Source organism: Ranitomeya variabilis, chromosome 5 (assembly GCF_051348905.1).
Source record: "Ranitomeya variabilis isolate aRanVar5 chromosome 5, aRanVar5.hap1, whole genome shotgun sequence".
NCBI lineage: Eukaryota > Metazoa > Chordata > Amphibia > Anura > Dendrobatidae > Ranitomeya > Ranitomeya variabilis.
This window is the reverse complement of record NC_135236.1, coordinates 552367771-552387090: the sequence shown is the minus strand read 5'-3', so window position 1 is coordinate 552387090 and position 19320 is coordinate 552367771. Positions and strand designations below refer to the sequence as shown.

Below are 19320 nucleotides of genomic sequence, written 5' to 3'. Positions count from 1 at the left end.
CCTCGCTATAAAGGCAAATTGCAAAATATTATGCAACACATGAGAACCTCGAACAAATATTAGCAACCAAACAAGCAACTCTTGTAGACCGTTTGATTCAGGCATTCCCAGCACACAGCACCAGTGATGGTTCTCACACGAGCTGCAGGGGGCTACAGGGCAGAGGTGTTAGAGGTGCACAAATCAGAAGTGGCGTTGGACAGAGGGGTTTTCTGACCAGGTTGTGGAGTGATTTCGCAATGACCGCAGACAGGACAGGTACTGCAGGATCTATTCAAATTGACAGGAGACAACATTTGTCCAGTATGGTTACTAACTATTTTTCAGCCCTTATCGATGTTCTCCCTCAACCGTCATTCCCATTTGATTACTGGGCATCCAAATTAGACACCTGGCCTGAATTGGCAGAATATGCATTGCAGGAGCTTGCTTGCCCAGCAGCTAGTGTGCTATCAGAAAGAGTATTCAGTGCTGCTGGTTCAATATTAACCGAAAAAAGGACTCGTCTGGCTACCCAAAATGTGGATGATCTAACCTTCATTAAAATGAACCACTCCTGGATTTCAAATTATTTTGCCCCACCTTTCCCGGCTGACACCTAGCTTTCCTATAAAAAGGTCTTGCTTGTGGACTGGTCTTACTGAGTGTTCCAATCTCTTAATTTGCAGCTGCTGTTTGTCCAGCATACGACATGTTTACACCTCCCTCAATGGGAAAACTCCCCCCACGGGGCCGTTGTCTCGCCACTTGGCGCAGGCACCCGTTAGAGTGGCATTTGTCTGAAGAGGTGGGTGTCCCCGCTTTTGGTCGACGGCACTGCCACTGGGTCCCTCATAGTACAATAAAGTGTCTCTGGCGGTGGTGGCGCGCACCCAACGTCAGACACACCATTGTAACATGAGGGGCCCTGGGACGGTACCGCCGGCCACAAGAGAGTTCCCCCCCCAGCTCAAACTGTGCTCTACCACGTGCAAAATTATCTCTCACAGCTCCACCAGTTTAGTCTATGCGCTGACATCATTCAATGCCTGGCACTGACAATACCAATTTGTTGACATGTATGATGCTAGTTAAAGTAGTCTGGGTCAGTGTCCTATATTGACAACAGTAAATACTTACTGCCAAATTACTATGTCAGAAACTCAGCAGATGAGCCCACCCCTGTACCTAAATATGCCACACTTTTTTTTGTTTTAGTTGTTTTGCGAGACATTAACATCTATTTATTTTTTGTGAGTACTAACTGTGTCAGACACTCCTTGCAATCCTCCTCCACTGACCACAACACTGCTGCCTGTGTACCCCTGCGAGATAACTCTAACTGCCTTGAGCCTATTTTTAGTTATTTTAGGCCTAGTAAGCCTGTCTGCGGTCCCTCCTTGCAATCCTCCTCCGCTGACCACAATGCTGCCTGTGTATCCATGTAACCGATTTAAAACTGCCTTGAGCCTATTTTTAGTTATTTTAGGCCTAGTAAGCCTGTCTGCGGTCCCTCCTTGCAATCCTCCTCCGCTGACCACAATGCTGCCTGTGTATCCATGTAACCGATTTAAAACTGCCTTGAGCCTATTTTTAGTTATTTTAGTCCTAGTAAGCCTGTCTGCGGTCCCTCCTTGCAATCCTCCTCCGCTGACCACAATGCTGCCTGTGTATCCATGTAACCGATTTAAAACTGACTTGAGCCTATTTTTAGTTATTTTAGGCCTAGTAAGCCTGTCTGCGGTCCCTCCTTGCAATCCTCCTCCGCTGACCACAATGCTGCCTGTGTATCCATGTAACCGATTTAAAACTGCCTTGAGCCTATTTTTAGTTATTTTAGGCCTAGTAAGCCTGTCTGCGGTCCCTCCTTGCAATCCTCCTCCGCTGACCACAATGCTGCCTGTGTATCCATGTAACCGATTTAAAACTGCCTTGAGCCTATTTTTAGTTATTTTAGGCCTAGTAAGCCTGTCTGCGGTCCCTCCTTGCAATCCTCCTCCACTGCCCACAATGCTACCTGGGTATCCATGTAACCGATTTAAAACTGCATTGAGCCTATTTATATATTTTATTTAATATTAATAAAGCCATGATGGACTACGCTGTACCACGCTACAAGCTAACCAGTCGACACTTCTTTTGCGAGAAAAGCCATCCCAACCCTCCACCAGCATGTAAAAGACCGCATTGTCCATGCACTCTGGCAATCTGTGAGTACAAAGGTGCACCTGACAACAGACGCATGGACCTGTAGGCATGGCCACGGAAGGTTACGTGTCCATTACAGCGCAATGGGTTAATGTGGTGGATGCATGGTCCACAGGGGACAGCCTACTAAGTCTGCCTGCAGTCCCTAATTCAAATTGTCCTCCACTGTCTAAATCTGAGCTTCAACCTTCTGGCTCTCATTAAGTGCTGTTTTTTAAAAAATTGGTGGTTACGGCCTACTAACGGTGTCTGCTGCTCCCTGGTGTTGTCCTCAACTGTATAAAGCTGAGCTTCAACCTTCTGGCTCTCATTAAGTGCTTTTTAAAAAAAAATTGGTGGTTACGGCCTACTAACGGTGTCTGCCGCTCCCTGGTGTTGTCCTCAACTGAATAAATCTGAGCTTCAACCTTCTGGCTCTCATTAAGTGCTTTTTTTAAAAAAATTGGTGGTTGGGGCCTAATAACTCTATTTGCCGCTCCCTGGTGTTGTCCTCCTCCTGAGTGTTCTCCTCCTCCTTGGTGTTCTCCTCCAGGTTGCCTTGTCTGAGCTTCAACCTTCTGGCTCTCATTAAGTGCTTTTTTAACAAAAAATTGGTGGTTACGGCCTACTAACGGTGTCTGCCGCTCCATGGTGTTGTCCTCAACTGAATAAATCTGAGCTTCAACCTTCTGGCTCTCATTAAGTGCTTTTTTAACAAAAAATTGGTGGTTACGGCCTACTAACGGTGTCTGCCGCTCCCTGGTGTTGTCCTCCACTGTATAAAGCTGAGCTTCAGTCTTTAGGCTTTCGGCCTAGCAGTATCAGATATTAAACTGCATTTGGCCTTCAACTTTGGTCACGGCCTACTAACGGTGTCTGCCGCTCCCTGGTGTTGTCCTCAACTGTATAAAGCTGAGCTTCAACCTTCTGGCTCTCATTAAGTGCTTTTTAAAAAAAAATTGGTGGTTGGGGCCTACTAACGGTGTCTGCCGCTCCCTGGTGTTGTCCTCAACTGAATAAATCTGAGCTTCAACCTTCTGGCTCTCATTAAGTGCTTTTTTAACAAAAAATTGGTGGTTATGGCCTACTAACGGTGTCTGCCGCTCCCTGGTGTTGTCCTCCACTGTATAAATCTGAGCTTCAGTCTTTAGGCTTTCGGCCTAGCAGTATCAGATATTAAACTGCATTTGGCCTTCAACTTTGGTCACGGCCTACTAACGGTGTCTGCCGCTCCCTGGTGTTGTCCTCAACTGTATAAAGCTGAGCTTCAACCTTCTGGCTCTCATTAAGTGCTTTTTAAAAAAAAATTGGTTGTTGGGGCCTACTAACGGTGTCTGCCGCTCCCTGGTGTTGTCCTCAACTGAATAAATCTGAGCTTCAACCTTCTGGCTCTCATTAAGTGCTTTTTTTAAAAAATTGGTGGTTGGGGCCTAATAACTCTATTTGCCGCTCCCTGGTGTTGTCCTCCTCCTGAGTGTTCTCCTCCTCCTTGGTGTTCTCCTCCAGGTTGCCTTGTCTGAGCTTCAACCTTCTGGCTCTCATTAAGTGCTTTTTTAACAAAAAATTGGTGGTTACGGCCTACTAATGGTGTCTGCCGCTCCATGGTGTTGTCCTCCACTGTATAAAGCTGAGCTTCAGTCTTTAGGCTTTTGGCCTATAGTAGCAGATATTAAACTTGCATTTGGCCTACTAGTGTGGTTGGGCCCTTAAAACAGTGTCTGCTGCTCCTGGGTTTGCTACTCCACTGAACAAAGCAATGCCGCCTGTTTAGTCCTGTTACCAATTTTGAACTGCATCTAGCCTACTTTATTCTTTGGCCCTATATCTGTGTTTCCTCCTCATCCTGCCCATTGCCCAGCCACTGCTAGATGAGTCTGCTGGTACATTGACCTAGACCACTACATTCCCCTTGCACTCTACACAGCCAGAATCTGACCCTGCTGAAAGTAAGGTTCCCCTTCCCGCATGTTATACCACCTTACACAGGGACAAAGAGGAAGGTGCAGATGAAAGTGCAGGTTCCTTCATCAGGTGGGGGGGCATACTCGTTGGCGACGTCACTGGCACAGGGCCCCTCAGAGTACGCAAAAGTGTCGCTGTTGGTGGGAGGCGCCCCCGCCGTGCAAACACACCGCTGTACTTTGAGGGGCCCTGTGCCAGTGCCAATGCCAACGAGTGGGCCCCCCCTGCTTGCTTAGGATCACAGCACTTGCAAACTTGACATACTTACCTCTCCCTGCTCCACCGCCGTGACGTAGTCCACGTTTCCTGGGCCCACTAAAACCTTGAACCAGCCCTACCCCCCACAACTTTTGCCAAATGACCCCCAATTTCCAATGCCCAACTATTATTATAAAGTTAATTAAGATTGACAAGCTTCAGAAACAAGAATGGATGTTTTTGGCATTAAAATGGGCACTGTAGGTGTTTTCCTGGCCTCCACTCACTGCCGACTATGCTTCCCCATTGACTTGCATTGGGTTTCGTGTTTCGGTCGATCCCCGACTTTTAGCGATAATCGGCCGACTGCACTCGACTCGACTTTGGACAAAGTCGGGTTTCGCAAAACCCGACTCGATCTTAAAAAAATGAAAGTCGCTCAACCCTAGTAATGACAGTAACAGTGTAGACTGCCCCCTCCAATAATTAATGGAACTCCTCAAAAGCCAACTTGATAGACAAAAGTTCTCTATGGCATACATCATAGTTTCTTTCAGATGGTGAAAATGTCATGCTGTGACGGTCTTCAGTAAGGATGGGGGGCCTCAAACTGTCTCTGGAATTGGGACCATAAATATCCCTGTTCAAGGGTACTCTTGAAGGTAGAGATGCCCAAATATCCAACTTTACTATTCTCCTGTTAAATCCTGATCTGTCCCCTCCCCCACCTCATGAGGCATGGGACAGAAATATAAGGTAAAAAAGACACAAAGACAAAACAGGGATAACAGAAAACCTCTATCATACAAACACACTAACCAACAATAGGGAGGAGGATAGGGACAGTGAGGAATAGACTAAATGGGAACACACACGTACTACAGCAGACCACAGATCACTACTACAACAACTTCACTCCAACCACTTAGTTTTAGAACACAGCACAGGAAGAGGAATCTTTTACCGATAGGGACAAGAAAGTCTGGCCAGTTTTTATGGGAAGAGGTAATGATCATATCAGCAGCAGCTGAAATGGGGCTGCATGTTTCTGACCAGCATATAAAGGGTCGATAACCTCTTTAGCACCAGAGGAGACTAAATCCATTTAATATGGTACACAAATCACACCATCTCTAAAGAAGACCAGCTAATCATTACCCAATGTGACAGTCTAACTCCAGGTCTTCCAGGGGCGCGTGACACCCTTGTGACAAATAGTATGCGGACTAAATATATAGAGCCCAAAGGGCTAGAAGAGCAGAATCTCCCCTCCCTCAAGTTACCCCAATTTAGAAAGTATACCCCTATGGGAATTTATCTACAGATGCAGTTGTTTTGATTCCATTGGTGTTTTCCAGAAGCAAACAGCAATGGATGTTGCTGAGTGAAAATTGCAAACTGCCGCTGTAGTGACCAGTACATTGTAGTGAACAGTACATTGTAGTGACCAGTACGTTGTGCACAGCCTCTTTTGGGGGCAAGGAGCCTTACCGCTTTTCCGCAGTAATGTGGAAGCCCCTATATTTCCACTGACAGATGACGGACCTGAGTGTTGACTTGATTTTTTGTGGATTGATTTGAAGCTCGTTTGGAACATTTTACATAACGTTTGGGATCAAATGTTATCTGGCGCTCTAAGCTGAGCACTTATATTTGGGTTTCCAGCTAAATCTGAGTGAATTGATTCAGATGAAACCCCCAAGGGAGCCACTTACTATAATGAGGCAGCAGAGTTACTCTGTACTCTGTCTGGCCTCTGTTCAGCATTGTACTTTTCAGAAGTGCACAAAACTGTGGCCGATTGCACATTTATGCACACCTAAAAAGACTGACACTGCCGGATCAGGTCAGACGGCGTCAACAGTGTGCTTCATCTGCCTCATTATAGAGAATCTTTCATCGGTGGTTTTGCTTGAATCACGTATTTCAGAGATTTACACAGAAACCCTGGTGTAAGAGCTCAGCGTAGAGCGTAGGATAAACGTGGACAAATCGACAGTAGGCAGAATGAACAAATCGACAGCAGGTGAAGAATTGATTTTATCTTTTACGCTGTTCCTCGTGCGGTGTAAGTGATTGGACGACTTTATTCTTTGGTACGGAACGATTACAGAGATACCAAATGTGAGGGTTGGTTTTTTGCGGGACAAGTTGACGTTTTTATTGGTATCATTTTCAGGCACATGGCATCTTTTGATCGCTTTCCAATCCGATTTTTGTGAGGCAAAATGAACAAACACCAGCAATTGCTTTTTGGGGTCCTTTTTTATGCCAATCCACATGTGGTAAAATTGACAAGACAGCTTTGTTCTTCAGGTCAGTACGAATACAGCGATACCAAAATTATATTTTTTTTATGTTTTGGTGCTTTTACGCAATAAAAACTATTTTATAGAAATAAATAATTATGTTTGCATCCTTTTCTTCTGAGAGCTATAATTTCTATAACTTTTTTTATTTTTTCACTGATTGAGCTGTATGGCAGAATTTTTTTGTGTAATAAGAGGAAAGAGCTATACCATTTGTCTTTTTTATCACATTTTCTTCAACTTTTTTTCAGCAATATGATTACAAATCATATTTTTTTGCCTCTTTTTTTACAAAGGGGGGTAAACTATTAGGACAATTTTATAGATTGGGTCTCATCGGACGCGGTAATACCGAATATGTGCAGTTTTTTTTCATAAAAATATTTATTTATGGATACAATATACAGTACAGAACAAAAGTTTGGACACACCTTCTCATTTAAAGATTTTTCTGTATTTCAATGACTATGAAAATTGTAAATTCACACTGAAGGCATTAAAACTATGAATTAACACATGTGGAATTATATACTTAACAAAAAAAGTGATGCAACTGAAAATATGTCTTATATTCTAGGTTCTTCAAAGTAGCCACCTTTTGCTTTGATGACTGCTTTGTGCACTCTTGGCATTCTCTTGATGAGCTTCAAGAGGTAGTAACTGGAAATGGTTTTCACTTCACAGGTGTGCCCTGTCAGGTTTAATAAGTGGAATTTCTTGCCTTGTAAATGGGGTTGGGACCATCAGTTGTGTTGAGCAGAAGTCTGGTGGATACACAGCTGACAGTCCTACTGAATAGACTGTTAGAATTTGTATGATGGCAAGAAAAAAGCAGCTAAGTAAAGAAAAATGAGTGGCCATCATTACTTTAAGAAATGAAGGTCAGTCAGTCCGAAAAAATGGGAAAACTTTGAAAGTGTCCCAAAATGCAGTTGCAAAACCATCAAGTGCTACAAAGAAACTGGCTCACATGAGGACCGCCCCAGGAAAGGAAGACCAAGAGTCACCTCTGCTTCTGAGAATAAGTTTATCTGAGTCACCAGCCTCAGAAATTGCAGCAGCTCTGATTAGAGACCAGGTCAATGCCACATAGAGTTCTAGCAGCAGACACATCTCTACAACAACTGTTAAGAGGAGACTTTGTGCAGCAGGCCTTCATGGTAAAATAGCTGCTAGGAAACCACTGCTAAGGACAGGCAACAAGCAAAAGAGACTTGTTTGGGCTAAAGAACACAAGGAATGGACATTAGACATTAGACCAGTGGAAATCTGTGCTTTGGTCTGATGAGTCCAAATTTGAGATCTTTGATTTGTGCGACGCAGAAAAGGTGAACGGATGGACTCTATATGCCTGGTTCCCACCGTGAAGCATGGAAGAGGAGGTGTGATGGTGTGGGGGTGCTTTTCTGGTGACACTGTTGGGGATTTATTCAAAATTGAAGGCATACTGAACCAGCATGGCTACCACAGCATCTTGCAGCGGCATGCTATTCAATCCAGTTTGCGTTTAGTTGGACCATCATTTATTTTTCAACAGGACAATGACCCCAATCACACCTCCAGGCTGTGTAAGGGCTATTTGACCAAGAAGAAGAGTGATGGGGTTCTACGCCAGATGACCTGGCCTCCACAGTTACCCGACCTGAACCCAATCGAGATGGTTTGGGGTGAGCTGGACCGCAGAGTGAAGGCAAAAGGGCCAACAAGTGCTAAGCATCTCTGGGAACTCCTTCAAGATTGTTGGAAGACCATTTCTGGTGACTACCTCTTGAAGCTCATCAAGAGAATGCCAAGAGTGTGCAAAGCAGTCATCAAAGCAAAAGGTGGCTACTTTGAAGAACCTAGAATATAAGACATATTTTCAAGAATATAAGACATATTTTCAGTTGTTTCACACGCTTTTGTTAAGTATATAATTCCACATGTGTTAATTCATAGTTTTGATTCCTTCAGTGTGAATTTACAATTTTCATAGTCATGAAAATACAGAAAAATCTTTAAATGAGAAGGTGTGTCCAAACTTTTGGTCTGTACTGTATATATATATTATTATCATTATTATTTTGTGATTTTTTTTATATATATATATTTTTACAATTTTCACTTTTTTACTTTGACCGCACTATGGGACTTTCACTTTTTGCATGCTAAATGATTGTAAAGCATAGAAATGTACAGTAGAACCATTCCTATGCTGTACAAACTGTCAGCGCTTCACTGACAGACAAACTTGTTAGATCATGCACTTAGCATGATCTAGCAAGTTTGCTAGCTCTGGTGACCCGCGATGATGTCACAGGGGCCCCAATGGCAGAGGCAGGTTCCTCCTTTTGCCTGCTCTGCAAAGTCGATCACATAATTTAGGGGGTTAAAGTGCCAGGAGCAGTGTGGCACCTCTCTTGGCACTGAGTGCTGGGGTCTGCTGTCAGAATCAGCTGACACTGCACATCCAATCGCCATGATGTATCCATACGTCAAAGGTCTTTAAGTACCAGGCGACCTGGAAGTATGTATATGTCCAAGGTCATAAAGGGGTTAATAAGGTGCAATAAGCCTCTGCCTCATTGTGTTTTTGAATTCCTTTGGATCAACATGTTAGGTTACTATTTCAATTGGATGGACTAATGTCTTCTTTCAACCTTAAACTATGAAACAGAAATGAACAACATAGTCTTCATAGTGTTCAGTGTGTAGTAGCCACTGCCGGATACTGCAGATCAACTCCTATTTAAGAGAATAGGAGCTGATCTGCTCCTAATTTGCAATGGGGCCCCGACACTTTTAGTTACACTACTGAGACCAACAGCACTAAATAATCTTTTATGTCTTCTAAGTAGTTCACTACACAAATACCTGATCATTTCCAGCCAGATACACTTTAACTTCAGAAGAATTATATCCTCTTTTTTCACAGACTCCAGCAAGCATTTCTCGTATGTTAAGTCCTGGTTTGACAGCAGTGAGTGAAGCGGTGCCATCTGGGAGGTAAACACAGCAGTATTTGATAGGTTTGCTGTCTGCATCACGTTCTGTGCTGCCCAAACTGCCACTGTCATGCTAAAAAAAAAGAAAAAGAAGAAAAGAAATGAAATAAACCTTCTAAAGACTGCCGTAACCAGGGGCTGACTGGCCCAGGTGGCAAAGAGGCAAATGCCCCCCGGGCCGCTCCCCCAGCTGCTGTTCAGGGCCGGCTGCCTGGTGGTGGCTACAGGAGCTTTGCCCCCTCCTGGGGCCAGGAGCTTTGCTTGGCTGTCACCTTGACGGCTGCACAGCTACTGCTCCCTTCATGTTCTCTATACTTCCAGGTTAGGTGTTGAGCATGCGCAATGGCATCCTCACGCACGCGCCGACATGACCCGGATGCTTGAAGCAGAGAGGCACTGCAGGGGAGCGACTGGTGAGGTAAGTATGAAGAACTTTTTTGTTTTCTTTATAAAATAAATTTAATGGTGGGTAACTCCAAGTGATGAAGTGGGAGGTTTAAGGAGACGGCACATGATGGAATTTGTGGAATTTGGGGGTTAAAGGAGACTGCACATGATGGAGTAAGGGGGTAAGTGGGGCTGCACATGATGAAGGTTGAGTGGGGCTGTACATGATGGAGTGGGGCTGCACATGATAGTTTAGTGGATAAAGGAGACTGCACATGATGAAGTGGGGAGAGTGGGGCTGTATGATGGAATGGGGCTGCACATGATGATGTGGGGGTAAGGGGGATTGTGCATGATGAAGGGGGAGGGGGGCTGCACATGAAGTGGGGGGTAAGGGGGACTGCACATGATGAAGTGGGGGGTAAGGGGGACTGCACATGATGAAGTGGGGGGTAAGGGGGACTGCACATGATGAAGTGGGGGTTAAAGGGGACTGCACATGATGAAGTGGGGGGTAAGGTGATCTGCACATGAAGTGGGGGGTAATGGGGACTGCACATGATAAAGTGGAGTGTAAGATGGACTGCACATGAAGTGGGGGTAAGGGTGACTGCACATGATGAAGTGGGGGGTAAGGGGACTGCACATGATGAAGTGGGAGAACGGGACTGCAGGACTGCACATGATGAAGTGTGTCTGATGTGGGACTGCTCATGATGAAATGGAAGGGGGATAGGGGGCTGCAAATGATGAAGGGGCGCTGCAGATGAAGTGAGGGGGTGATAGGGGACTGCAATGAATGAAGTAAGGGGACTTAAAATTAAAGTGGGGGGACTGCAAAATGATAAATTCAGTGTGAGGGACAGGGGACAGCAATTTAATTGAAGGTGGGGGTGGGGAGAGCAAATGATCAATTGAAGAGGGGGTGGGGAGAGCAAATGATGATCTAGGGGAAGAACAAATAATTAATTTTAAGGGTGGGGGAGTAAATGATGTATTGAATGTGGGGTAGAGCAGTTGATAATGAATAGAGGGTGAGAGAGAAAGACATGACAATGGATTGGGGTGGGAGGGGCATGTAACTATAATGAATCGGAGTTAGGGTTAGAATGGTAGGTACATAGTGGGGGGCGTTGAGGATGAAGTGACTGGTAATGAATTGGGGGAAAGAGTACAGGTGCTAATTAATTTATATATTAAATGGGGAAAGTGGCTATTTATAGTTAGTGGGTGCACAGTGGTGGATTATAATTTATATTTGGAATGGTCGGTTAATAATAATAATTATAATAATTTTATTTCTATAGTGCCAACACTTTACATTTTAGAGGGGACTTGTACAGACAATGGACATTAAGCATAACAATAAACACATAGATCAACAGATACCAAAAGGAATGAGGGCCCTGCTCGCAAGCTTACAATCTATGAGGTTGCATAATAACCAATTATATATTGATTGTGGGTGCACCTCTGTATTCAGATGTCTAGTGTACACCATGTTCCAAATTATTATACAAATTGGATTTAAGTGTCATAAAGATTTAATTGTTTTGTTTTTCAAATAAACTCGTGGATTGTATTGTGTCTCAGGGCTCAATGGATCACTAAAATCAATCTTAAACACATGTGATCATTAGTTTTCCAGGTGATTCTAATTAAAGGAAAACTACTTAAAAATTATGTTCCACATTATTAAGCAGACCACAGGTTTCAAGCAATATGGGAAATAAAAAGGATCTCTCTGCTGCTGAAAAGCATTAAATAGTGCAATGCCTTGGTCAAGGTATGAAAACATTAGATATTTCACGAAAACTTAAGAGTGATCATCATACTGTGAAGAGATTTGTGACTGAAACAGAGCACAGACAGAGTTCATGCAGATAAAGGCATAATGAGGAAGGTTTCTGCCAGACAAATTCAGTGGATAAAGAGAGCAGCTGCCAAAATACCATTACAAAGCAGCAAACAGTTATTTGAAGCTGCTGGTGCCTCTAGAGTCCCTCGAACCTCAAGGTGTAGGATCCTTCAAAGGCTTGCTGTGGTGCATAAGCCTACTATTCGGCCACCCCTAAACAGTGTTCACAAGCAGAAATGGTTGCAGTGGGCCCAGACACACATGAAGACTGATTTCCAAACAGTCTTGTTTACTGATGAGTGTCGAGCAACCCTGGGTGGTCCAGATGGATGGAGTAGTGGATGGTTGGTGGATGGCCACCATGTCCCAACAAGGCTGCAACGTCAGCAAGGAGATGGAGGAGTCATGTTTTGGGCCAGAATCATGGGGAAACAGCTTGTAGGGCCCTTTAAGGTTCCTGAAGGTGTGAAAATGACCTCGGCAAAGTATATAGAGTTTCTGACTGACAACTTTCTTCCATGGTATAAAAATCAGAATTGTGCCTTCAGGAGCAAAATCATCTTCATGCATGTCAATGCACCATCTCATGCTGCAAAGAATATCTCTGAGTCATTGGCTGCTATGGGAATAAAAGGAGATAAACTCATGGTATTGCCACCATCTTCCCCTGACCTCAACCCTATACAGAACCTTTGGAGTATCATCAAGCAAAAGATCTATGAGGGTGGGAGGCAGTTCACATCAAAACAGCAGCTCTGGGAGGCTATTCTGACTTTATGCAAAGAAATACAAGCAGAAACTCTCCAAATACTCACAAGTTCAATGGAGGCGAGAACTGTGAAGGTGATAACAAAGAAGGGTTCCTATGGTAACATGTGACTTGGCCTGTTAGGATGTTTTGGCGTTAAATAGCTTTTTTTTGTTCAGTGAATGTGACCTCCTAATGCTGCAAATTCCACAAATGAGCATTTTCAGTTCTTTAAAACAGATCAAATGTTTAGAAATTCTACTGTGCCTAATAATTTGGAACAGTGCGTTTTGAGTTTTTATTCATTTTGGAGATTATACTGTTATCATTGGGAGGTTTCTTCAATAAAATTTGATGTATAATCTAACGGGTGATGACTTTTATTAGACTGACTGTCATTTGCACCGACCATTTAGGAAAATCCGAGAAAAATATAATTTGCACAATAATTTGGAACATGGTGTAGAAGAAAGGGAAAAAGTGGGGAATGTGGTCTGGAGGCCTAGGTAACTGTGTTATTTTATGCAGAGATGAGTCCTGGCTGGAAGAAGTGATGGCAGTCTGTGCTGGATGAAAATGAAAAGCAAAGATGAAGGACTTCAGCTAGAGACGTCACTAGTGAGTCAGTGTATTACCTGTACACTGACACTATACACTGTATACTATATACAAAGCTCCTGTGTATAATGTCACTGGCAGTGGTGATCACTGTATTACCTGTACACTGACACCTTATACAGATCTCCTGTGTATAATGTCACCAGTGATCACTGTAGTATCTTTACACTGACCGTAAATACAGATTTCCTGTATACAATGGCACTTAGTATCGTGCTTTTTTAAAATTAATGATCAGTATTGTAGTATACAAGTGGTGAAAGGTGTACACTCCCTGACAAAAGTAATGTCGCTTATCCATGTTATGTAAATAAAAGCTTATAACCTGATGTTAAATTCATCCATTGGTTGTATAAATTATTCTTTTGAAAGCTGAAATCTTCCAAAATGTGGTTTAGGTTAAGAAAATAAATTGACATCAATGCAGAAATATTGATTAGTTAATGGACACAGAATGGTCAGATTTTAGCAAGACAAAAGTTTTGTCGCCTGGTCATATAATGCACCCAATCCTAGTTTACATCCTCACCTGTGCTCAGTAAATGATCGGTTATTTAGTGTGTGTGTATAAAAAGAAACCCCACTCCCCAGACCTTCAGTTGAACTGCAACTTAAGCTCTGACAACATGCCAAAAATCCACCCTGCGACCAAAGCCTGGATTATCAAGAGGCTGAAGACCAGATCCACTGCAGAGGTGGCGGGCACCTTTAATGTGTCTCAGCGTCAAGTACAAAGAATTAAAAAAAAGATTTGAAGAGACTGGAGATGTGTTTGACTAGCCCAGGTCCGGCAGACCCCGCAAGACAACTGCTCAGGAGGAATGTTTGTTGGTTAGAAAATCCAAAGCAAGCCCCTCTTCCACAGCAGCAGAGCTCCAACAGGTCTGGTCACCTCAAGTCCCTGTGTCAACTAGAACAGTTTCTAGGATTCTGTCTCAAAATGGCCTCCATGGTCGAATCAGTGCCCAGAAGCCAGCACTAAACAAAAGGCAAATAAAAAACCGTGTGGCATCTGCAAACTCCCACAGCCTGCTAAATAGATGGACACTGGAAAAGTGGCAGAAGGTGGATTTCTCTTCAGTAGAACTACACCACAGCTGCCACAAACACTGCAGGAGACCTACTGGAGCCCGTATGGATCCAAAATACACCCAGAAGACAGTTAAATTTGGTGGTGGAAAGATCATGGTCTGGGGTTACATTCAGTATAGGGGTGTGCGAAACATTTGCAAGGTGGAAGGCAATATCAATAGCCTAAAATATCAAGAAGTATTAGCTACCTCTTATATTCCAAATCATAAAAGAGGTCATTCTGCAGCAGGATGGTGCTCCATCTCATACATCCATCTCTACAACAAAGTTCCTCCAGGCAAAAAAGATCAAGGTGCTCAAGGACTGGCCAGCCCAGTCACCAGACATGAACATCATTGAGCATGTTTGGGGTAGGATGAAAGAGGAAGCTTGGAAGACAAAACCAAAGAATCTAGAGGAGCACCACAACTTCATTCACCAATGTTATGCAACATATATTTGTATTTTAAGTTAATTATTTGTCTGTGGGCAACAAAAATTTTGTCTTGCCAAAATCTGACCATTCTGTGTCCATTAACTGATCAATATTTCTGCTTTAATAACAATTTATTTTCTTAGCCTAAACCACATTTTGGAGGGTTTCAGCTTTCAAAAGAATAACTTATACAACCAATGGATGAATTTAACGTCAGGTTATAAGCTTTTATTTACATAACATGAATAAGCGACATAACTTGTGTCAGGGAGTGTATGGTGGCATCATTGGTCTTTGTATAGAGTGTAGTTTCATGTAGAGGTAATGGTGATATTATAATATTATGTATTCTCTGTGTAGTGGTGATAGTACTAGGCTGTTGTGAATTCTGCTCTTGGGCTCCCTCCGGTGGTTGTAAGTGGTAGCGCTGCTGTCTCTGAATCACAGCATTTATCAGGTGTTTTCACTTTTTGCAATTTGGACAGGGCTATTTAGTCTTGCTTCACCCTTTAGTCAGTGCCAGTTGTCCATTGTTCCTGGAGGATTCACATCCCTGCCTGGTCTCTTCTGCTTTGCAGTTCTTTTCAACAAAGATAAGTTCTGGCCTTGATTTTGCTGTCCACATGCTGTGGTCTTATTGTTCAGTTATTTTCCATGTTTTGTCTTGTCCAGCTTGGTCTGTATAAGGATTTGTTTAGCCAAGCTGGTATCTCTGGAGATGTAGATATACCCTCCATGTCTTTAGTTAGCTGTGGAGTTTTTGTATTTTCTGTGGTGGATATTTTCTAGTGTTTTAATACTGACCGCATAGTACTCTGTCCTGTCCTTTCTATTTAGCTAGAAGTGGCCTCCTTTGCTAAATTCTGATTTCAGTCTGTGTATGCTTTTTCCCTCTCCTCTCACAGTCAATATTTGTGGGGGGCTGCCTGTTCTTTGGGGATTTTCTCTGAGGCAAGATAGTTTTCCCTTTTCTATCTCTAGGGGTAATTAGTCCTCCGGCTGTGTCGAGATGTCTAGGGAGCGCTAGGTACATTCCACGGCTACTTCTAGTTGCGGTGTTAGGTTCAGGGTCTGCGGTCAGTACAGGTACCACCTTCTCCAGAGTACGTCCCATGCTGCTCTTAAGCCACCAGATCATAACACTAGGCACTGTATAGCTGTATTGTGTGTATGTTTGTAAGTAAGCTCCGTTATGGCACCATATCTAAGCAGTAAGCTTGGTTCTGGTACTCTATCAATGTAGTAATCTAGATTATGGTACTGTATGTATGTCATAATCTCAGTTCTGCTCCAGTTTCTATGTAGCAGACTTGGTTCCATGTAGTAGACATATTAAGCTCGGTTCTGCTCCCTTATCTCTGTAGTAAGCTCGGTTCTGCTCCCATATCTCTGCAGTAAGCTCGGTTCTGCTCCCATATCTCTGTAGTAAGCTCGGTTCTGATCCCTTATCTCTCTAGTAAGCTCAGTTCTGCTCCCTTATCTCTGTAGTATGCTAGGTTCTGCTCCCATATCTCTGTAGTAAGTTTGGTTCTGCTCCCATATCGCTGTATTAAGCTCGATTCTGTTCCCATATCTCTGCAGCAAGCTTGGTTCTGCTCCCATTTCTCTGCACTAAGCTCGGTTCTGCTCCCATATCTCTGTAGTAAGCTCGGTTCTGTTCCCCTATCTCTGTAGTAAGCTTGGTTCTGCTCTCTTATCTCTGTAGTAAGCTCGTTTCTGCTGCCATATCTCTGTAGTAAGCCCTGTTCTGCTCCCATATCTCTGCAGTAAGCTCGGTTCTGCTCCCATATCCTTGCAGTAAGCTCGGTTCTGCTGCCATATCTCTGTAGTAAGCTCGGTTCTGCTCCCATATCTTTGCAGTAAGCTCGGTTTGGCTCCCATATCTCTGAATCTAGTAAGTTCGGTTCTGCTCCCATATCTCTATAGTAAGCTCTGTTCTGCTCCCATATCTCTGTAGTAAGCTCTGTTCTGCTCACATATCTCTGTAGTAAGCTCTGTTCTGTTCCCATATCTCTGGAGTAAGCTCGATTCTGCTCCTATATCTATGCAGCAAGCTCCGTTCAGTTCCCATATCTGTGTACCAGCTTGTTTTTAAAGCCTGTTATCTCTGCTACTTTAAGGCCATGTGCACACGTTCAGTATTTTTCGCGTTTTTTCGCTATAAAAACGTGATAAAAATGCGAAAAAAACGCTAACATATGCCTCCTATTATTTACAGTGTATTCCGCATTTTTTGTGCAAATGTTGCATTTTTTTTCCGCGAAAAAATCGCATTGCGGAAAAAACATGTTCATTAAAAATGCGGAATTGCGGGGATTCCGCACACCTAGGAGTGCATTGATCTGCTTACTTCCCGCACAGGGCTGTGCACACCATGCGGGAAGTAAGCAGATTATATGCGGTTGGTACCCAGGGTGGAGGAGAGGAGACTCTCCTCCACGGACTGGGCACCATATAATTGGTCAAAAAAAAAGAATTAAAGTAAAAAATAGTCATATACTCACCTTCGATGGCCCCCGGAGTGTTCCCGCCTCTCACCGCTGCATGCTGCCGCTTTGGTTCCTATAGATGGTGTGGTTCAGGACCTGCGATGACGTCGCTGTCTTGTGATTGGTCGCGAGACCGGTCATGTGACCACTCACGTGACCGCGACGTCATTGAAGGTCCTGAACCACACCATCTAGGAACGGACGCCGCTGAGGATATCGGCTGTCTGCAGAGGGTGAGTATAACCATTTTTTAATTTTTTTTATTATTTTTAAACATTCTATCTTTTACTATAGATGCTGCATAGGCTGCATCTATAGTAAAAAGTTGGTCACACTTGTCAAACACTATGTTTGACAAGTGTGACCAACCTGTCAGTCAGTGTTCCAAGCGATGCTACAGATCGCTTGGAAAACTTTAGCATTCTGCAAGCTAATTACGCTTGCAAAATGCTAAAAAAGACGCGAAAAAAACGGGAAAAAAATGCAAAAAAAAAAAATGCGGATTTCTTGCAGAAAATTTCCGGTTTTCTTCAGGAAATTTCTGCAAGAAATCCTGACGTGTGCACATACCCTAATGCAGTGGCCAGATATAAGCAGGGAAAAGGAGGGCCACCGCAACTCGAGGGCCACTGCCTTGTGATTGCCCCCCAGGCTGAAAATTGCCAGCCAGCCCCTGGCCGTAACCCTGGGCACATTTTATCCCTGACTTAATCTGTTGATGATGAAGGGGTTGACTGACCTTGTAAAAGGAAACCGACTCATTACTGTAATCTGGGTATGAGATGCCTCTAATAGCTAGATGATTCAGGGTATGTGCACACGTCCGGATTTCTTGCAGAAATTTCCTGAAGAAAACCGGAAATTTTCTGCAAGAAATCCGCTTTTTTTTTTTTGCATTTTTTTTCCGTTTTTTTCGCGTTTTTTTTAGCATTCTGCAAGCGTAATTAGCTTGCAGAATGCTAAAGTTTTCCAAGCGATCTGTAGCATCGCTTGGAAAACTGACTGACAAGTTGGTCACACTTGTCAAACATACTGTTTGACAAGTGTGACCAACTTTTTACTATAGATGCTGCTTATGCAGCATCTATAGTAAAAGATAGAATGTTTAAAAATAATAAAAAAAATAAAAAAATGCTTATACTCACGTGCAGACAGCTGATCTCCTCAGCGGCGTCCGTTCCTATAGATGGTGTGTGTGCGCAGGACCTTCAATGACGTCGCGGTCACGTGAGCGGTCACATGACCGGTCTCGCGACCAATCACAGGACCGCGACGTCATCGCAGGTCCTTCACCGCACACCAGCTATAGGAACCGAAGCGGCAGCATGCACCTGAGAGGCGGGAAGACATCGAAGGTGAGTATATGACTATTTTTTATTTTAATTCTTTTTTTTTTACCAATTATATGGTGCCCAGTCCGTGGAGGAGAGTCTCCTCTCCTCCACCCTGGGTACCAACAGCACATAATCTGCTTACTTCCCGCATGGTGTGCACAGTCCCGTGTGGAAAGTATACAGATCAATGCACTCCTAGGTGTGCGGAATCCCCGCAATTCCGCATTTTTAAGGCCATGTGCACACGTTCAGGATTTTTTGCGTTTTTTTCGCGTTTTTCGCTATAAAAACGTGATAAAAACGCGAAAAAAATGCTTACATATGCCTCCTATTATTTACAGGGTATTCCGCATTATTTGTGCAAATGTTGTGATTTTTTCCGCGAAAAAATCGCATCGCGGAAAAAAAAGCAACATGTTCATTAAAAATGCGGAATTGCGGGGATTCCGCACACCTAGGAGTGCATTGATCTGCTTACTTCCCGCACGGGGCTGTGCACACCATGCGGGAAGTAAGCAGATTATATGCGGTTGGTACCCAGGGTGGAGGAGAGGAGACTCTCCTCCACGGACTGGGCACCATATAATTGGTAAAAAAAAAGAATTAAAATAAAAAATAGTCCTATACTCACCCTCTGATGCCCCCCGAAGTGTTCCCGCCTCTCCGGTGCATGCTTTCTCTTCCGTTTCTATAGATGTTGTGGTTCAGGACCTGTGATGACGTCGCTGTCTTGTGATTGGTCGCGTGACCGCTCATGTGA

At 43.6% G+C, this 19320-nt stretch overlaps 1 protein-coding gene across 2 annotated transcripts in view; it reads right to left on the bottom strand.

The window, feature by feature from the left end:
* Nucleotides 1–19320, bottom strand: part of RGS14 (regulator of G protein signaling 14) — a 261749-nt gene that overhangs the window by 67404 nt on the left and 175025 nt on the right. For both annotated transcript variants that reach the window (XM_077265913.1, XM_077265912.1), the window contains one exon: nucleotides 9489–9692. In XM_077265913.1, coding sequence (XP_077122028.1) covers nucleotides 9489–9692 — 204 coding nt within the window. The remainder of the gene's footprint in view (nucleotides 1–9488; nucleotides 9693–19320) is intronic.